This window comes from Lonchura striata, chromosome 12, assembly GCF_046129695.1.
Source record: "Lonchura striata isolate bLonStr1 chromosome 12, bLonStr1.mat, whole genome shotgun sequence".
Classification (NCBI taxonomy): Eukaryota; Metazoa; Chordata; class Aves; order Passeriformes; family Estrildidae; genus Lonchura; species Lonchura striata.
Genome location: NC_134614.1, coordinates 22555776 through 22576653, shown reverse-complemented (window position 1 = coordinate 22576653; position 20878 = coordinate 22555776). Strand labels below are relative to the sequence as shown.

The 20878-nt window shown below is 43.8% G+C and overlaps 1 protein-coding gene and 1 long non-coding RNA gene across 3 annotated transcripts in view; both read left to right on the top strand.

Annotated features, from left to right (window-relative positions):
- Positions 1 to 20878, top strand: part of LOC144247000 (uncharacterized) — a 708772-nt gene that overhangs the window by 147368 nt on the left and 540526 nt on the right. The gene's annotated exons all lie outside the window — the stretch shown is intronic.
- Positions 1315 to 20387, top strand: CRBN (cereblon). 2 transcript variants are annotated; one of them, XM_021529008.3, is made up of 11 exons: positions 1315 to 1430; positions 4657 to 4766; positions 5620 to 5822; positions 6666 to 6815; positions 8177 to 8339; positions 9639 to 9701; positions 10117 to 10201; positions 10351 to 10466; positions 13475 to 13539; positions 14697 to 14828; positions 16600 to 20387. In XM_021529008.3, the coding sequence occupies exons 1-11, from the start codon at positions 1364 to 1366 to the stop codon at positions 16781 to 16783; spliced, it is 1338 nt and encodes a 445-aa protein (XP_021384683.1). In that variant the 5' UTR covers positions 1315 to 1363; the 3' UTR covers positions 16784 to 20387. The 2 variants fall into 2 exon arrangements, with proteins under 2 accessions (XP_021384683.1, XP_021384682.1); XM_021529007.3 differs by having other exon boundaries at positions 1317 to 1430; positions 4654 to 4766.

Genomic DNA, 20878 nt, shown 5'->3' with positions numbered 1-20878 from the left:
GAAATGAAAGAGAAAGCAATATCTATTTCTGCTTCTTGCTTTTCCTATGCAGAATGTATTACCTCATAAACAATTATTTGCCTTTTATTGCCTTGTAATTGTCCTAACTCTAAGCTTTATTACTCTTAATTGCATTACTATTTTGATAACCGTTTGATTATTATTAAACTTTTAATATTAAAAAAAAAAAAAAACCAAAACCAAAAAAAAAAAAAAAAAAAAAAAACAAAAAAAAAAAAAAAAAAAAAACCCAAGCGATTGGCGTTTTTCACACCGGGCACACGGGCGCTGCGAGCCCCGGTGGTGAGCGCGGAGCTCGGGCTGAGCGCGGAGCCCGGGCCGGGCACGGAGCCCGGACTGAGCACAGCTCCCGGAGCCGAGCCCGGAGCCCGGGCCGAGCACGGAGCCCGGGCTGAGCACGGAGCCCGGGCCGAGCACGGAGCTCCCGGAGCCGAGCCCGGAGCCCGGGCCGAGCACGGAGCTCCCGGAGCCGAGCACGGAGCCCGGGCTGAGCACAGCTCCCGGAGCCGAGCCCGGAGCCCGGGCCGAGCACGGAGCCCGGGCTGAGCACGGAGCCCGGGCCGAGCACGGAGCCCGGGCCGAGCACGGAGCCCGGGCCGAGCACGGAGCTCCCGGAGCCCGGCCCGGAGCCCGGGCCGAGCACGGAGCCCGGGCTGAGCACGGAGCTCCCGGAGCCGAGCACGGAGCCCGTGCCGGGCACGGAGCCCGGGCCGAGCACGGAGCCCGGGCTGAGCACGGAGCTCCCGGAGCTGAGCACGGAGCCCGGAGCCCAGCACGGAGCCGGGGCTGAGCACGGAGCTCGGGCTGAGCACGGAGCCCGGGCCGAGCACGGAGCCCGTGCCGGGCACGGAGCCCGGGCCGAGCACGGAGCCCGGGCCGAGCACGGAGCCCGTGCCGGGCACGGAGCCCGGGCCGAGCACGGAGCCCGGGCTGAGCACGGAGCTCCCGGAGCCGAGCCCGGAGCCCAGGCTGAGCCCGGAGCCGGGGCCGGGCACGGAGCTCCCGGAGCCGAGCCCGGAGCCCGGGCTGAGCACAGCTCCCGGAGCCGAGCCCGGAGCCCGGGCCGGGCACGGAGCTCCCGGAGCCGAGCCCGGAGCCCGGGCCGGGCACGGAGCCCGGGCTGAGCACGGAGCTCCGGCTGCGGCAGAGCTCCCGGAGCCCAGCCCGGAGCCGAGCCCGGAGCCCGGGGCCGGGCACGGAGCTCCCGGAGCCGAGCCCGGAGCCCGTGCCGGGCACGCCGCTCCGGCTGCGGCGCAGCTCCCGGCGCTGCCCCGGCCCCACCTCCGCCCGCCTCCCGCCGCCGCCCCGCCGCCTTCCCAGCCTGCTCTCCGGGTAAACAGCGATGGCCGCCGAGGAGCGAGGCCGAGAGCCCCGGGAGAACATGGGGAACCACCTCCAGCTGCTGCCCGGTGAGGGCCGGGCCGGGCCGGGCCGGGCTGGGGGAACCCACGGGGGAGGCGCCGGGCCGGGGAAGGGGAAAAGGAAAAGAGAAAAGGTGAGGGAGAGGAGAAGGGAGACGGAGAGGAGAAGGGAAAGGAAAGGGAAAGGAGAAAGCGGAGGAAAGGAAAGGAAAAGGAAGTGGAGGCGGAGAGAAGGGGAAGGGGAAAGGAAAGCGAAGCAAAGCGAAGGGCAGGCGGGGAGAGCCCCCGGGCGTGTGGGGAGCGCTGAGGGCCTGGGGCCGCGGGCCCCTGCTCTGGGCTCCTACAAACCCTTCGGGGCTGTAAATGTCCCTTCGGGGCCGTAAATGTCCCTTCGAGGTAGTAAATGTCCCTTCGAGGCCATAGGTGTCCCACGGAGACAGCAAATGCCGCGGATGTGCGGCGCCGAGGGCTGCCCCGCTGGGCTGAGGCGCAGCAGAGCGAGCAAAGCGGGCGCTTCTCTTGTGTGCACCGAGACCTCTCTGAAACCCAGAGTCCCAGCGGAATTCCGGCTGGTCTAGGGGGTTTCTGCTCTGCTTTCCAGTGAAAATAAGCAGGGATGGAGAGCAGCGCTGGATGGAGAGCAGCGCTGGATGCCGTGTGCTGCCCGGCTTATCTCTCACACGCACCAGAGCGACTCCTCACTCGTGGAATTATTGCATAATTATTGCATAATAATGTGTTTTTCTGCATGCCGCACTGACAGGAGACCGAACGGGTTGGGATGCAGCTTGTGCTTCGCTGAAAAGAAGCATTATTTCAGAATAAGCGTGCAGGGGAGAAGGGAGCAGGAAATCCTGCCAGGAGCCAGTGGCGTTTCCCATGGCAGGAAGTTCTGTGAGCTCTTTAGGCCTGTATGTTTTAAATAATAAGAAATTATTTCCTGAATCCTTTAGGAAATACAGCCTTAATATCACCGTAATATATTGTAATTATTACAGTATAATAATTACAATGTAATAATTAATGTAATTTTTCCTGAATATTTGAGGAAATACAGCTTTAATATCACCTTAAGTTATTTCCAGCCTTAATATAAGCTATTTCCTGAATATTTGAGGAAATACAGATTTAATATCACCATAATAAGCTATTTCCTGAATATTTGAGGAAATACAGCTTTAATATAACCTTAATATGACCTATATTTAACCTTGTCCCTTTTCCTTAAATGAGGTTCATATTTCCTCATTTCTGCACAAAGAAATTGAGAGTGGGTTGGGTTGTGTTAGTGAACCAGCGTGAGGAAAATGTGATTTTTGTTATGCAGGGGAGCCTTCAACGCTTGCTTTTCCCCCTTTCCCGTGTGCTGGAGGTGCTGCTAATCCTGGAATTTAAAGATAAACCCCCGTAGTTGGAGGTGTAAAAGCTTCAGCTTGTTTTGCCAGCTGAGAGGGAGGAGGAGAGGGAAGGCGCCGGGATTTTCTGTGTTTTGGGCTGGCTGGTGCTGCTGCAGTGAAATGAGTCATCACGGTCCCTCGGCCAGCACCACACAGCAGCCACTGTGCGCTTTTGGCAACAGCCAGCAAAAGTTTGCAGGGCACAATTCTTTCCAATTAACTGCTGCTAATTCCTTCTGTGCTCAGAAAAGCAAGTGGGACAGCCTCTCCCTGTTAAAACTGCTAATGATGGGTGCAGCCAGATGGGAGCACGTGGAAAAATCAGAATATTTTATTTTTTTCCCCTCCGCCGTGCAGCAGTGATGCCCCAGAACCAAACAAAAACTTCCTGCTCTTCCCCTCCATCAAACTAAGTAAAATAATGGTTGCTTTGGACACCTTAAACATTTTGTAATTGTTCGTGGTTAGGGTTGCTAATTGAATATAAGAAATTTCATATGGATGTGGAGTATTTTTAACAGTCATTAGGCAGATGGTGTCTCATTGCTGGAAGGACTGTAATTAGGTACAATACCAAAGAGAGTCTGTAACCTCCTTTGCTGTCATGCTGGATCATTTCTTGCTGAGATAAATTCAACAGAGGATGGATCTGTAAAAGCAGGTTCTGTAAAGTGTGAGGTATTAGAAAAAAAATAAGTGAGGTGAAGCAGAAATAAGACCAGTGACTGAACATTTTGTGAGAGCATTTAACAAATGTGTCTGAAGGGTAAAGAGGGGAAAAAAGGTTTTCTAATACCAGCTTTTAATGTCTTCTTCACTGTTCTTTTGTACTCCTACTCTCAGAAATAGTGAAATTGGTGGTGCTCCCATTTCTGAAGGAAAATTCTTTACTTCTGCAACATTTTCCTTTTTTGAGATTTCCCTGCAGAATCCTTCAGGATGAGAGAACCCCTCTACCTTTTATATTTTCAACTCTGGACTATTTTTTAAGAAGATATTAATTGCAAAGGCAGACAGCTAGACTGGCTATTGTAAAAATCTTTATTTCCATCTTGGTATAGCTTTCAAGGTCTAAATGATGTTTTTCAGCACCACTGGGATTATCCATTACCCAGCAGCTCTTGGTGTAAGAATGCTGGAGACTGGTTTATGCTAATGTGTAGTTTAGGCATAACAAGCTGTATAAATCATGTTTGTGTTCAAAGAAACAGGGTCAATTAATGCAGTGACTGATAATTTGATTGTCCCCTTGCCTGAAAATTACTTTAGGATTGGCTGAGAAAAACAGGAAGGAAGCAGTAGTTTTTAAAATACTATTTTGTATCTGAAATCCCGTGGAGTCTTGTGTTTGGCTTCCTCAGGAGTTGCCTTTGCTGGGTTTGTGTTTGGTGTACACACAGCAGAGGCTGACAGCAATTAAATTGTCTAAAATACCAGCAAGAGTCTCTGTGTGAACACTCCCATTGCTTCTTACTCACTTGCAGTTTGGCTGGTGAGGTTTGTGCAGTTCAGACTCTTTACTCAGCATCCTGCAAGGAGTGATCTGGCATCCTGCTGTGCAGACAGAAAACCTTTAGAGCTGAGCTAAGGAAGCACCACTGTAGTGAAAACCTGAACTGACAGCCTTTGTTTATTGTTTTCTTCCAAGGAGAGTTGTTCTTTGGGCTTTCAGAAATAAATTACCAGCTTTTGACCCTATCTATAGAACCATGATTTTGTTGTAACAACAAGAAAATTGTTTTCCTCTGGTTTATTTCCCTGTGCAAAGCTGTAGCCTGGGAATATTGAATGCATTTCCCTGATTCTCAGGTTTTTCTCAGTATCTCAGTCTTTGCTGATTGATTCCTATAAAATATTCTGTATGTGCTTCTTAGTAGAGAGCGAGGAAGAGGATGACAATGAAATGGAAGTGGAAGACCAAGATAGTAAAGAAGCTGAGAAGCCAAACATCATTAATTTTGACACCAGTTTGCCCACATCACATATGGTATGTTTTTCTATATTGGCTGTTAAATATATGCTGAAAAGGTTCGAATGGGGGGCAGCCTGTGCCAGGGCCTGCCCACCCTCCCAGGGAGCAATTCCTTCCCAATATCCCATCCATCCCTGCCCTCTGGCAGTGGGGAGCCATTCCCTGTGTCCTGGCACTCCATGCTTTGGAAAGCGTCTCTGTTCATCTCCCCTGGAGCTCCTTCAGATACTGAAAGGCCACGTTGGGAACTGGGAATTGGAAACCGGGATAAGGAACTGGGAATGGAAAACTGGGAATGGGGAGTTGGGAACTGGGAATGGGGATGAAAATGGGGATGGCAGCTGGGAATGGGAAACTGGGAATGGGGATGAAAATGGGGATGGGAACTGGGAATGGGAAACTGGGAATGGGGATGAAAATGGGTTTGGAACTGGGAATGGGGATGAAAATGGGGATGGGAACTGGGGATGGGGATGAGAATGAGAAACTGGGAATGGAAGACTGGGAACGGGGAATTGGCAACTGGGAATGGGAAACCGGGCATGGAAAACTGTGAATGGAAATAGGAGCTGGGATCAGAAAACTGGGAATGGGGATGGGAACTGGGAAACTGGGAATGGGAACTGGGAATGGGAAACAGGGAGTTGGGATGGGAACTGGGAACTGGGAATACGAACTGAGAAAGGGAAACTGGGAATGGGAAACGGAATTGGGATGGGAACTGGGAATAGGAACTGAGAATGGGAAACAGGGAATTGGGATGGCGAATGGGAACAGGAAATGGAAGACTGGGAATGGGAACAGGAATCCAGAGCAGCTCCGTGCCCCTGCTGTGCCCGCCCCCCTGAGCCCCGCTTGCCCTCGGCAGTACCTGGGCTCGGACATGGAGGAGTTCCACGGCAGGACGGTGCACGACGACGACAGCTGCCAGCTGATCCCCGTGCTGCCCCGGCTGATGGTGATGCTGATCCCCGGCCAGACGCTGCCGCTGCAGCTCTTCCGCCCGCAAGAGGTTAGCATGGTGCGGAATTTAATTCAGAAAGACAGAACCTTTGCTGTCCTTGCATACAGGTAAAAGCCACGGGCGGGTCGCTGGTGTGTGCAGCATGTTTTTTAGCACGGTTTCTGTGGATACTAAAGCAAAAGCAGATGGTTGCGTCAGATCTGTGCTCGATAACGAGCTGAAATTGTTTTAACAGAAGTTGTCTTCCGATATGTAATGGCAGTGTAGGTGCTTGACAGCATCTCATGTTTGTGTGGAGAAACAGCAAGCGTTGATCTGCGTCCTTGTTTGAGAAGCCTCTTCTTTTCAGTGACTGTTTGTTCCATCTTGTTAAAGAATAAGCCTTGACCTGAAATGTCGAAGTCACATTCTTGTTTTGAGAGCTGTATTGTTGCTTGTTTTGTGTGTGAGCTAACAAGCGCTGGCAAATGTTTCCCAGTGGAGTTGAGACACAGGAGGTTATAGAAAAGTGGAGAACAGAAAAGCTGATCGGTGCCAGAAGAAGTTGGGAATGTTCCTCCCTCTTCCCCCTGCAATTTACTATGGATTAATTGTGTGGGAGGTGGGAACAGTTCCTGTTACAAAGTCAATCCAAAGAGTGCTTGCTTTCAGTGCTTTCAGTGTCTGCATTTGAAGTGCTGACACACTGGTGATCCCTGTGCTCCCAGAATGTCACATCTAGACCCTAAAATAAAATCAAATCACCTGGCAAAACAAATCAACCAACCAAAACAACAGAAATTGCTTTATAATGGAAAAATTATTATTGTGATTAATTGAATGTATTTTACCAAAAATTGCTTTTTTGATCAGACCAATCATGTACAGTCAGTGCAGGCAGACTGGAGTCTGAATGAGCAGTGCTGTTTGGCATGGGTTAATTAATTAATCCTTTAATTTTGTCCTCTTAGCAATGCACATGAGAGGGAAGCACATTTTGGAACGACAGCAGAAATCTATGCTTACAGAGAAGAGCAGGAATATGGAGTTGAAACAGTCAAGGTGAAAGCAATAGGAAGACAGAGGTTCAAGGTGCTTGAAATACGAACTCAGTCAGATGGGTAAGAAAATTATGGAGTTAATTCTGTACTCAAGTCAACTTTCCTAGCAGTATGCTTTTATTTTCCATATCCCAGTTTGATAGCTGTGATATTTAGAGGCTCTTCTGACTAGTTTTAAAATATTACGTAATTAATGCCTTTTTCCATTTCTAAAAGTGATCAAAATCCTGAAGATCCAGTAAGAACGTGCTGAGTCTTCCCTCATTTTCAACTCCTTGGCATCGTGCCCTGCACCATGGCAGTGTCACTGGCCAGAGGTCCAGGCTCCAGCATTGATCTGGGAGCATGTGATAATTCTGAGCACAATTGCTAGAGCTTCTGTCATATTTTCTGCAAGGCTTGGGAAATATTACTCCAAATCTGTAAATCTAGAGCTACTCACCTGTATCCTGCAATTCAGCATAGAGGCATTGCTGTAGAAAGAGGCCTGGGAGCAGCATTTCTGTGGTTTTGTGACCTGCAGCTGAAGAAATGAGGAATACTTGTGCTGTTTGCTCTCTTAACATTTGGTTCCAAATAACACACTCCGAATGTTACAGCTTAGGAGAAGCCCTGCTTGGACACATGGTGGCAGTGCTTGGACAGCTGCAGCAGCAGCAGCTTTGTTACTGGAATTCACTGTCCAGAGCTCCTGAGCAAGAAGAACATTTCCATAATTCTTGGTGTTTCTGATTCCTGAGTGCTTTTGGCACAACATAATCTTATAATTTATTGTAAGCTACCAGTTCAGTGCTGTCCCTGTGAGAAAATTAGAAATTTTCTAATGATACAGCCCTCAAAAATTGTAATTAATGACACACCCCTCAATATTTCAGGATTTCTGCTGCATAATCCTGATAAAACATGAAGTCTTTCCTGCTGGACAGCTTATGCTGAGGTCTTTGTGGAAGAGGTGACCTTTGATGCTGGGATATTAAAATCTGATCAGAGTCTGTATCCTATTTCTGCTGATTCTGACCTCTAGCTGAGCACAGAAGCTTTAGTGGTTTGAAGATAGCAAAGTGCATTTCAGCTAAACTGAGGCAATGAGATGGAAGATCTGATTATTTGTACCAAAAGTAACTTGAGGAGACAAAAATCTACATCTATAGTGCTGAGACTGTGGAACATTCAGCTGTGTTGCCAGTGCCAGTCTGTCTGTACTTCTGTCCACCACAATCCCAACAGATCTGTAGTGCTCTAAAATAAAAAGGAGTTCTGATGGAATGGGTTGTTAAGTTCCCTAGTACTGTGCAGTGATTAATCCATTGCACCAGCCTGTGTTCCCTTAGGCAGTAAAATCCATTTTTTAAAAAGCATGTATTAGAAAAAAAAACACATAAAAATATGTGTACACCTCATCTTTTTGTTTCCTTTCTCAGAATCCAGCAGGCCAAAGTACAAATCCTGCCTGAGCGAGTGCTGCCTCCCACCATGGCAGCAGTGCAGCTGCAGTCTCTCAGCAGGTGCCACGTACTTCCCTCTTCCAAGCCCACGTCCTGGCAGGACAGAGCCATCAGGCAGTGGTGGCAGAAGTACCAGAAGGTGAGAAGTTGTTCTGCAGCTCTGGTTATTGTGGTTTTGTATTTTCTGTCTTAATTTCTGATGGCATCTTGAGAATCGGTATCCATCTGTAGAGGAGGAGGCACAACAGGGAAGGCAGGTTCCAACCTCCTGCTTTTCATGGAATCACGCAATGGTTTGGGTTGGAAAGGGCCTTAAAGCCCATCCATCCCAAGGGCAGGGACACCTTCCACTATTCCAGGGTGCTCCAAGCCCCCTCCATTCTGGCCTTGGACACTTCCAAGGATGGGGAGGCCACAACCTCTCTGGGCAACCTGTGCCAGTTATATCTGTGTTTATTATTTATTCTATTGTTTTGGTCATTGACACAGAGAAGTTAGCTTGAAATCTTATGTCTCTGTAGAGATCTTTGGAACTACCTCCAGAAATTAATACAGAATGCTAGTTACTCGACTGATGTTTGAATTTGCTTTTTTCTTTAATGGTTTTGAACTCTTGTATCCTCAAAATCAAATTAAAAACTGCTTAATAACAAAGAGCTCTTGATTCTCAGAGTTCCTGACCAAGTTCATGTGAGTTAATGAGCTCAGAAATTCTGGGCTTGGAATCCCTTTCCAAGGCTGATTTTGTCAGGTGAAGCTGAAATGAAGTGAACCCACTGTAGGAAAAGCCTGGGATGCAGATGCAGAGCAGGGTGATTGTCCTGTTGACCTCCCTCTTCCTACTGGTGCCATTGTAAATGAGGAGAGTGGCCCTCAAGGGGGAGATGAAAATTGAGTTTGTACGTATTTGCAGTGCAATATGAGCTCCTCTTTCGAAAAGCAACGTAGCTGGGTTGTGTGCTGCTTTTTAGACTTTTATTAACTAAAGCTCTCAATTTCTGTGTCCAGAAATCACTGGAGAAAATTGGTTAATTAAACAAATGACATTACACTGGTGGAAATTTGGTGGTTCCAGGGACAGCTGGTGGAGACTTAGGAACAGATGCACTGTTAACAGCACTTAAATTTTCAACTGTCTCCATTTCAGAAAGACACACTTTTGAAAGACATCATTTTTTATTACTAAACATCAGAAATCCCTCTAATGCAGAGACAGGTTTTGTGACAAAATCCATGTATTGTCCTGTTCAGAAGGCTTAGCCCTCAGTGCATCTGAAAATGGGTTTGGAAGCTTCACAGTGAGGTGCTGGTCCTGATGGGGATAATTCCTTGTATCTTTAAATAATCAGGTGTGTCTTCCCTGTTTTATTTGTTTCAAAAAAGCTGTCCCTAAAGTCTGCCTTTGTTAAAGAATAAATATTTGTGGGTTTGGTTTCAGAGGAAGTTCCACTGTGCAAGCTTGACATCTTGGCCCCCCTGGCTCTACTCTCTCTATGATGCTGTAAGTGCCCCCTTAAACCAAATAACCTGCAGAGAGCTTTATAGTTGTAATATCTGAGTATGGGATAATAGAAAAGCTTTAATTTCATTGGCTCATAATTTCCATTTTAAAGCATTTTATATTCAGAGTAGTGTGAAAAGATCAGGGAGGGCTTCCCCCACTGTGGTTATTCCCTCCTTCCTAGACCAAATATCTGGGAGGGATAGCAGAGATTCTGGTTCCTTCTGTGTTGTCTCAGAGCAAAACCAGTTAAAATATGCAGGAACAAAGTGATTCTTTAATTATTCTTTAATTAAAAACTACTGTCCAATTAGGGAAAAGAGCTTACTCTACATTTTGCTTCCCATTTGTTTTTTTCCTAAGAAGAAAACAGCAATACCTGTGTATTTAAATTAGGCTTTTCTTCTAACAAAAGGAAACCTTGATGGAGAGAGTCAAGAGGCAGCTCCATGAGTGGGATGAAAACCTTAAAGATGAATCTCTTCCATCAAACCCAATAGGTACGAGCTTTTCTGAACCCACATTTTAATTTTTTAAAAAATTTCTTAAGAGACCACAGCTTACATAATTACCTGTGGCAGAGTAAATAGAAATAGTTGGATTTTTTTCTCTGTTAATTCTAACAGACCTGCTGCTTTCTCATTTCTAGATTTTTCTTACAGAGTTGCTGCCTGCCTGCCCATTGATGATGCTTTACGTATCCAGTTGCTCAAAATAGGCAGTGCTGTGCAGAGGCTGCGCTGTGAGCTAGATATCATGAACAAAGTGAGTGATTCTCCTTTATTTGCCATCAGATTGCCAAAAAAGTAGGAATTACTGTTAGAATCTCTTCCAGAAACGTTGGAATTTCCAGCTAAATCTTCCAGAGGATGAATTTGGGTGTTCTGTTATTTCTTCAAAAGTTTGCTCGAGAAGAAAACAATGTCTCAGTACTGGATTATGTTTGGAAGCAAGAAAAAACATATGATGTATAATATAGTATATATAATACATAATATAATAATATAATACACATATATAATATATAATATATATAAAATATGTAATATAGAATATAACATACTATATTGAGCATATAACATATAAAAATATATATTATGTATATTATCTATAATATAGAATTATATTTGCTTTTGTTAGAAGTATTCCAGTGTGGCACAGCACTTTTTTAGCCAAGAGGTGGTGCTAGAAGTTCAGTGTTGTTAGCAACCATCACAGCCCCACACTGACACCATGGAATGTTTTGGATTTTGTAACAAAATCTTTGTAGTATTGAGCATAAATCTAAAGATTGGACTAAACAGATTTTTTATTTTGTAAAAGACATTTATTTCATAGGCAATTCCTTGTTAAGATGTTGAAAAACTTGTTTCCGTTCCCTTCTTTCCATTGCCATGGCCTTGTAATTTTCTAAATATTCTATTTTTGTGTAGTACAGTTTTGGTAATAATATATATTTTCTAAATAACAGTACTGTGTTTGTCTGATGGACACAGAGCAGTGGGAATTTTGCTGTTTGTCTAAAAAGTAGTGTCATTAAATTCTTGCCTGTTTCTGGGGAAAAGTGAACCTGAGGGTCATTTTAATAGTGATCCTCTTCCCAGATTCATGCACCAGAAATTTAAAGAAAGGAGACAGAAAGCATCTCTTCCAAATGCTGAGACAAAATGGGCAGGTGTTTGCCTGAGGCTGTAGTCAGACTAAATTTCGCTTGTCTTTTCTGAGTTGAAAGTCTGAAAACACCCTGATACTCAAGTGCTCCTGAGAACTGTTCCTGTTCAGTAATTATGTGTTTTCCATAAATTCCAAAGAGGCAGGAGAACTTTAATTAGCCTCATAAATTCAAGTTAAAGTTGCTTTTTAGCCTATCGCCAAGAGGTGTTTTCTTCATCATCATGTGACATTTTGGTCTCTAAATGTGTTTAAGTGTTCTGTGTTAGTGTCAGAATGGGGAGTGCATTATGGCTTTTTGCAGCTTATTTAGCAGCATTTTTATCCAACCCAGTCCTTTTTATCCAGAGTTCTTTAGGATGCCCTGGCTTGTTCAGGATGTAATTTCTAATAATAAAACTGATCCTGAGAGCTGATCCATTTTCCTTTGATGCCAGTGAATGATGTTGTACTTTTATCAGCTTTCCCAATGCTTGTTGAAAGGAATGTGCTGACTCCCAGGTGTAGCACTGTGAATTCCACTTGGGAGTGCTAATTGCAGTCATCAGAGAGGATTGGAAGTGGAGCCATGCAATGAGAGTGGCTGGATTGGACTCTGAGTGAGCGTTGGAGTGCAACCTGTGAGTGAAGTGGGGAAGGTTCCTGGCAGGAGAGAGCCTGGAAGCTTCCAGAGGAGCTGAAGAGGATCTGAGGAGTTGAGCTTTTGTCCTTCCTCATCTCCAGTGAGCAGAGTGGTGTCAGAGTCCAGCACATCCCTCTGGCTGCCCTGGCTGTCTCGAGATCCTGGCATGAGGTTAAAACCACCTGAGGCTTTGATTTTAGCCTGTGAGAAAAGCTGCCAATTTTATATGAAGAATTATAAGCCACAAGGGTTTGAGTAGTGTGATATTTGAATTAGCACAGAGTAAAAAAGTAGAATTTGGAGATTTTTAGAATATAATTCAGGGGGTCAAAATAGAGGAATTTGTATGTGTCCTAGCCTTCTTTTCCTTCTTATCCTCCATGTCTTAGTGTGATAGTGACACTCTTCTGTAAGTTCAAAGTAGAGATTCACAATCTAACATAGGTGATAACAGTTGGTAATAAATTGTGAACATACACATGTAGTTTTGAGTATATAAAATAAGAACCACCTGAGGCTTGAGGGCAGAATTCCATTACCTTTCTAGACAGAGCTCAGCAGGTCTGAGAAAGAATGTTTAGATAAGAAAGAATAAACAACCTTAAAAGCACAATTGGACACATTCAAGACTCCTTCTTTGGCTGCTAAGGGAACGAAGACTCTTATGATCTTGGGGTCACCCTGACCTTCAGAACCCCAAAAAATCGAGAGTGGGGCAGGAGCAGGGGCACCTCCAGGAGAGGAGCTGGAGCAGCTAAAAGCCAACAAAAACCTCTGAAGGGAGCAGGGAAGAGAGGAGGGAGTGGTTTGTCCCTGTCCCTGTGTGCAGCACTTTATTCCAAAATCCTCATTTTGGGGGAATTTCACAGGCATTACCCTTAAAAAGAAGTACAGGTAATGCACGTGCTGAAAATGAATGGGAGTGTTCTGCTGAGCTGATTTAAATGCTTCTTTTCTGGGCAGTGTCAGTGATGAATTGTTTAGTTCTACTTTGTAGAAATTGTGGAAGATGGATTAATCTGTTCTAATCTCCACAAGAGAGATCAATATGTTTTACCTATTTTTGCGAGGAAATTAAACCCATTGATCTACAGTACCCTCAAATTTAAGAAAGACTTAATGATTGCATTTGTCTCATCTGCCTTTTCTGTGCTGTATTGCAGAAGAGCAAAGGTTGTTTTTTCTGAATTAGCCTTTAGAGACCTTAAAAGGTTGGCTCATTTATTATCTTTGTGGAGTCAGATCCAATTCGCTGTGTGTGGATCTTTTTATGAGGGGATGATATGAAAGTTATTATGTCTTTTAGATAATAATTCATGTTTAAATAAGCAAAATGCATAGAAAAAATAGCCCACATCAGTGACTGCTGAACAAAACAATTGGTCCAAAGTCTGTTATGATGGAGAGACTTTTTTTATTTCCCACTGCTGACAAGCATCTGGAAATTAATGAAATTTCTCTCTTTGTTTCTCTTTCGCAGTGCACATCTCTCTGTTGTAAGCAATGCCAAGACACAGAAATAACTACCAAGAATGAAATATTCAGGTGAGTTTATTACTCTTCAGCTCCTAGGTCAGAAACATGGGCCCAGCAAAGCAGATTAAGCTGGGCTAAGTCTTAAAACTGCTGGGTTTGCCACAGCTCCAATAAAATTTAAGTAAATATTTATAGACAGTTTATATTTGAGCTTTTTTAATAAAAAGTTTGGGAATCTCAGCATTTCCAGGTATATTGGAAGAGAAATTGGTGTTCTGCCACACCCCCAGCACCTTGCACTGAATAATTTTAAATATAAATGTGTCACATAAAGACTTTTTCATCCTGGTATTTCTGAATAAAGTTTTTGATATCCCAAATTTTATTTCTCAGCACTTCATTTATGTGTCAACAGGCAATAAGAGCCAATTAAAATGCACTAATTAGGGATATAGACAGGCTCCCAGGATGCTGGCATGCAGGGAAGGTTCCTATTTAAGCCAGTAAATGTTGTGATCCCTTTTTCCTTTGAAGAATTTAAGGTTATTCCTGATAACTGGCCCCATTCTTTATTTGCCCTATACAATATTTCCCATGTTTAACAACAATTACATTTCCCTCATAATTGCTGCTTCTGTCAGCCTTGTCACTGCTTTAAATCTTGATTAACTCCCATCAGCCTGTCCCCTCTGATAATGGGAAGGTTAAAAGATGATTTGGGTTAACAAAGACTCCCCACAGTTTTTCTTTATCAGTGTGATAAGCAGCTGATGGAGTAATTAAAAGCCATTTCTTATCTTCTAATCAAATAATGGATTGCAGACACCACAATTCCTGCTGTGTCAATATGATGAATTTTAACAGAAGATGCTGGGAAGTTGGTGCAATAAATGAACATTTTTGCTTACTTCTAAAGTTACATTTTCCCTGCTTTTCTTGGAACTTCATGCATAAAGTAATACACAAGATGAGTCTATCATGTACTTTCCTGCAATTCTAGGGAAATTTGAGCAATGATATTTTAAATCAGCATCTATTTTCTTTCAGTTTTTAATGCTACAATTCAAGTCACTTTTTTTCCCCCTACAGAAAGTGGGGATTTTTTACTCGGTTGAAATATTTGAAGCTTTGCTGGCAGTTTTTCCTCTGTTTCCAGTTGCCACCCTTTGGGGCTGGTTTATTTTGATTTTTCCTTGCTTTCTGACAAAATTCTTTGTGTGTTGTAGCTTATCCTTGTGTGGGCCCATGGCAGCCTATGTGAATCCCCATGGATACATCCATGAAACCCTCACTGTGTACAAAGCCTCCAACCTGAGTCTCAGTGGACGGCCCTCCACAGAGCACAGCTGGTTCCCTGGGTAAGAGCAGCAACATTTTAATAGAAAATTACCCAAATTGGTTATTTCTGAGAGAGTGGAATAATAAATACTGTGGTTTTTAGGCACACGTCATCATTTTGCTCATGTAAAAAATAAGGAACTAAATTTAGACTTATTCAGAATACAGAATAAAATGGAAAAATCACATAAAATATTGCAGAATTTAATATTTTTTAAATGGGGAAATATTAAGATTTTAAAACACAGTCTGGAATCTAAACTGTTTAAACCAAGTTGTCTGGAAATTTGTGTGTAGTTTTGTTTAAAGTACAGCTGCTTCCAGAATTGTTTTCACACGGCTTTAGTGCAAGTGAAAACCAGAATATATAAATACACTTAATCTACTGAAATACATTTTTATATCTAAAACTGGAATAAATGTTACATGAAACAAAAACTCTTAACATTTGTATTGATCTGATTATTTTAATAATAAATAATTAATAATGAGTCTGCCTTTCTGAGACAGTATACAGAATTAAGTGTTTACATTTAAAAGTTTGCTTAATAAATAACAGGTCTTGCATTCAGGATTTTTTTTCCTGGAATATCACAGAGACCTGAGCAATGATTTGGAGGGTTCTGGCACTCCTGCCACATGTTTTAAACATTCCATAAAGAAAATTTGAGACTTTTAATATCTGGAGTTAATATTGCTCATCCTTCTGTGTTTTCTCAGCTCTTCTATGATGGTTTTGAAATATTCATGTTCCACCTCATAAAACTGTTAGAGAAAAGCTCTGCTGCGTGGTAGGTGCATGGCAGCACCCTGTTATTTGAAAAGCAGGTCAAAAATTACTTTAATTGCCATTTAATAATTTACTCTGAGAAGTTTTGTGACCCCTCTTTAGGGTTCTCAGCATTTCTGGCACAATAAAAAGCTTTGCTTGCTTCCTCTCTTTGAAGAGGCAACAGAGGGCTTTGGGGGTGGGATGTTGGTGGGGGTTTTGTCTTCATTTTTTGAAACTCTGCAGGGTTTTAGATGGGAGCTGGGATTCCTGAGGATTCTTTGCAAATCCAGCTGGGGATTGGTACCCAAATACAGTTTGGGATTGGTATCTAAATTCAGCTGGGGATTGGTACTCAAATGCAGTTTAGGGTTGTTACCCAAATGCATCTGGGGATTGGTACCCAAATACAGTTTGGGATTGGTATCCAAATCCAGCTGGGGATTGGTATCCAAATGCAGTTTGGGATTGTTACCCAAATTCAGCTGGGGATTGGTATCCAAATGCAGTTTAGGATTGGTATCCAAATGCATCTGGGGATTGGTACCCAAATACAGTTTGGGATTGGTATCTAAATTCAGCTGGGGATTGGTACTCAAATGCAGTTTAGGGTTGTTACCCAAATTCAGCTGGGGATTGGTATTCAAATGTAGTTTAGGTTTGTTATCTAAATGCAGTTTAGGATTGGTATCCAAATTCAGCTGGGGATTGGTATCCAAATGCAGTTTAGGATTGGTATCCAAATCCAGCTGGGGATTGGTATCCAAATGCAGTTTGGGATTGTTACCCAAATTCAGCTGGGGATTGGTATCCAAATGCAGTTTAGGATTGGTATCCAAATCCAGCTGGGGATTGGTATCCAAATGCAGTTTGGGATTGTTACCCAAATCCAGCTGGGGATTGGTATCCAAATGCAGTTTGGAGTTGTTGCCCAAGCCGAGCTGGGGCCTGTTACCTGCTGAATGCTGGAGCATTTTCCAAAGGGCTTTTCCCTCACCGAGGCTTTGCTGTGCCCGGGGCAGGTACGCCTGGACCATAGCCCAGTGCAGGATCTGCGGGAGCCACATGGGCTGGAAGTTCACGGCCACCAGGAAGGAGCTGTCCCCGCCCAAGTTCTGGGGGCTGACGCGCTCGGCGCTGCTGCCCCGCATGCCCGAGGACGCCGAGGACTCGGAGCGCGGCCGCTCGCCGCTGCTGTGCCTGTGACACCCCAGGCACTGCTCAGTGCTGCTCCTGCTTCCTCAGCCCAGGAATCCCGGGAATCACGCTCCCATCCCCAGGGAACCAGCCTCACCCTGTGCTCTTCCTGCCAGAGGGGCTGCCAGGGGACACCGGGAATGAATGAAGGGCCACGTGGGACACCAGGAAATGTCTGATCCACGTGGACACGCCTTGAGACTGGACTTGTGTAATTCCCACTTGCAGTGAAGGAAGGGGGATGGAAACTACAACCAAACTAAAATCCCAATAAGCAGAGTCTGATTGATGCAATATTCCTGGGATGGTAGATAGCAGTGACCTGCTGTGGAGTGTTTGCCATAACACACTTACACGTGGTGTGCTGAAAATCCCCGTTTCTAACTCTGAAGTCCCTCAGGTTTGCTGCTTGTGCTGCTTTTTGCTGAATAACCGTGGAAGAGAGAAGCAGCCTGAGAGTTTCTGACTGCTGGAATGTGCAAAAGTTGGACTTGCAGCTGCCTCCCAGGATGGACCCCGTGGAGAAGTGTCTGTTCCTTAGAAGTTGTCTCATCTGTTTAGTCCATTTGACTTTAGAAGTCATAAATTTTAAACTGTTGATAAGAAGTGCACAGGTCAGTCCCAGAGGGTAAACAGCATTGTCATGTTCTGTTCAGTATGCTTCAATTACTTCCCCAAATTACTCCTGGTTAATTTACCAGTGGAGGTGTCCAGGGATTTGGGAAGGACTCTAAAACAACCCACCGAGATGATTTTTAAGTAGCACTTGTTGTGACAAACGGAAGGAAAAATCTCTTTTAATTATTTCATTGTAACTTTTAGATCATAAAGTAAAATTTCACATTATCACCTTATAAAGAGCAAAAGTTTCCAAATAAAACAGGAATACAGGTAGTGCTTTTTTTGTGGGGAGGTTTCTTGGGTTTTGGTTGGTTTTTATTTTGTCTGTGCTCCACAAATTGGGTGCCAATCTGGGCCAGCTTTTGCCACCAATTTATTGTTTTTTTTCCTCTTGGAATGCACTTTGTTGATGACAATGAAGATTTTTTTTTAGTGCTTGTGCACATAAACACTCGTTTTTCTTGTGAAGCTTTTATCACTCACTCTTCATTTCTTCACAGTGATGTTAAGCTAGTCAAGTCTAAGACATGAGCCACTGGTTGGTTGTTCTTGTCAGGCTGCAGGCAGGTGTAGCAAGGACAGATCACTTCAGCTGAGGCCAAGCCTGGCACACAGGAGCTGATTCCCATGGCAGTGTGGTACCTCCAGCTGGAAAAACACCCCAAACCATGGACTTGCTGCTGGGTATTTGTCATGGCAGGTATGTAGAGATTAATTGTGTAACTCAGGTTTAGTTCTTTGAAACTTTCTACCTCTGTGCTGCTTCTGTTCTTAGACACCTTTAATTCTGTGCTCAGTTCCATGTGCAGAGCCCTGGCCTGGCAGTGACCTGTGAAAAGCAGTATTTGGGATGTGGCTCTGAGCAAACAGAGGGTGATGATGGCTCATTTTCATCCAGAAAACTTTCTGGATGTTGATAATGATTCATCCTAAGCTTGGAAAGCCAGGCACTGGTGTGAGAAGGAGACTGGATGCTCTGTGTTTGTGAATCCACTGAACCAGGCCTGGCTCTCCCTCACCCCTGCACACACAGAATTTACAAAAATTACACAAATTACATCTGGGCTCTACATTTGGGTTATTTTGTTCCTTTTCCCCTCAAAGTCCCTCCTGTCTTTTATTCCTGTGGCCCTCAGTGGGGCTTGGTGGTGGCAAGAAGTTGGGAGGGTGCTCCCAGCACCTTCTGCTGCCTTGGTGTGAGCATTCACTGGGGGCTGGGAAGGGAAATTTCAAAGGGATTTTCTCAGCTGTCACTGAACTTCTAAAGGTTCAATTCTTTGGGGTTTTGGCCGAGTCTTTTGGATTCTCAATTAAAAATGGCAATGTTTGAATCCAGAATAAGCATATTTTTGGTGTTTTGTGTATATAGTCAAATGTAAACTAACATAATCGAGTTAAGTCAGGAGTAAATTAACACTAATTAAATTTCATTTGATGATGCTGTTCCATGTGCTAAACCTGTGCAGTGTTTGCAATATTGAGTCCATGACACTTTCCAGGTTGAGTCCTGTGGTGAATCCAGTCCTTACTGGGAGCTGTCAGAATATCCAGGGTGTGGAGCTAGGGATGGTTCCTTACACTGCTTCATATTTTCCATACTATTGTCTGTTTTGAAGAGGAAAACTATTGGTGGGAATTAGGGAAAATTTGGAACATCAGTATGGAAAAATACCGACAGCAACTACTGAGGAGAGCTAATCAAAGGAAGCCAGATTTGATGAAAATTTTCTACATTTACCCCATTGATTGGCTGAGTAATTTCCTGCAGGAATTAATTAATCCAATGGGCACGACTGAGGGATCACAGGATTTACAGCACAGACTCATTTTCAAGCCATCATTGCAGCATCACCAACACCCCCAGCCAGAGCCTGTAACTTTGCAAGTTTTCATTAAATTTTAGGTTCATTTTGATAAATAGGTAGAACCACTTGTACACTGGGTTTAAAATATTTCAGATACTCACTTGTTTTTTATTAATGCTCTTCTTGGATGTGCTGCAGTTCATTTGTTCCTCTCTTTGTCACCTTTAATTGCTCTGTGAACTGCTCCAGGGGTAGCCCAGTCTCTGCTTTAACTCTTCCTTCTCTCTGCCTTTTGGGACAACTTTTCTGACAAATCTTGTGGCTTGCAAATATTTGCAAAGAATAAAATTAAATTTGTTTCAAAACTCACCCGGTGTTGCTGATTGTCGGGGTGGGAAAACGAAATCTTTGTGTTCATGATGAATTTTTAGCTGCAAAAAGTAAAAGTTTCACTTCCAAATCTGTGCTGGCTCAACTGGCCCAAGGCAGAGAAGATAAGGAATATACATGAGAAGCGGGAGAGGTAATTAAAACCCATCGTGAATATTATTTAATTAGTCAAGCAATCTCTTGGAGAGCTTTACTTGACCATATATATATATATCAGACTTCTTCATCTCTTCTCTCCCCATTTGCTATTTAAATGGCCCATACGCTAAAGGAGAGTTTTATTTAAACCCAGCATTTTTCCAGAGCCCAAGCTTAAATAAATACTTGCCTAAAATATGTGAATATTTTTTTTCTTTCATGCCTTTCATTTTCTAGGGGTTAATTTTTCTTGAAGTTAATCAGAAATGCTCAATAGACCAATGGGAAACCTCAAGCAGGGGCTGATGTTTAAAGAGTTGTTGGAACACAGGTGCTGTTCATGAAGGTGCTTGTGGAATAATCTGGTTTTGCTGTTTTTGTGAGCCCTGGAGCTTTTTAACAGGATCCTCTGTTACCAGTGAGGGATGGAGGAAATGCGGCTCCCCCTGCTTTTAGGGACCAGCTTGGCCAAATAATCTCCAATTAAACCTATCAATTTATACTTACTAATAATTAATCAGGCTTTGAAATGATTGATTTAATAGTGCACTCTACAGCAGCTGTAACTCTCTATACTGTGTAGTAAATAATTCTGATTAAAGTCTTTTCAGGCTAATCATTACCAGCATCAATTTGAATAAATCATTCCTTGCTGTTCAGATGGATAATTTCGGTTGTCATCCTTAATCCTGGGGCACAAAGTTGTGCAAAGGTTCCCTGACAGCTGAACAACCCTTTAGACATAAACCAGTGATTAAATCTGGGAGCAGGATTGGATCCAGGCACACCCTGCCCCTCTCAGGGCTGGACATTGGAGCTCAGCACTCATGGGAAACTCTCCCTGCTCACCTTTGTCCAGAGTATCCATTTGGTCCATGCAAAGATCATAAATTTCAAGTTTTTCTCCTTTAAAATCCTTTTTCTGAGGGGAGTTGGACCCTGACAGCAATTTTGGATAAAAGTTGTTAATATTTTCCACCTCCACACCCACTGCCCTAAAGCTGCACTTTGGTGAAATCTTGAAAGGACTCTCTACTGCCCTGAGTTTTGTCACTATCCCTCCCAAGATTTCAGTAGTTCCAGAAATTACACAAAGGAGGCTTCAATTTATTCACCTCATTAAATTAAGCACCATCCTGTTCTTGTGAGA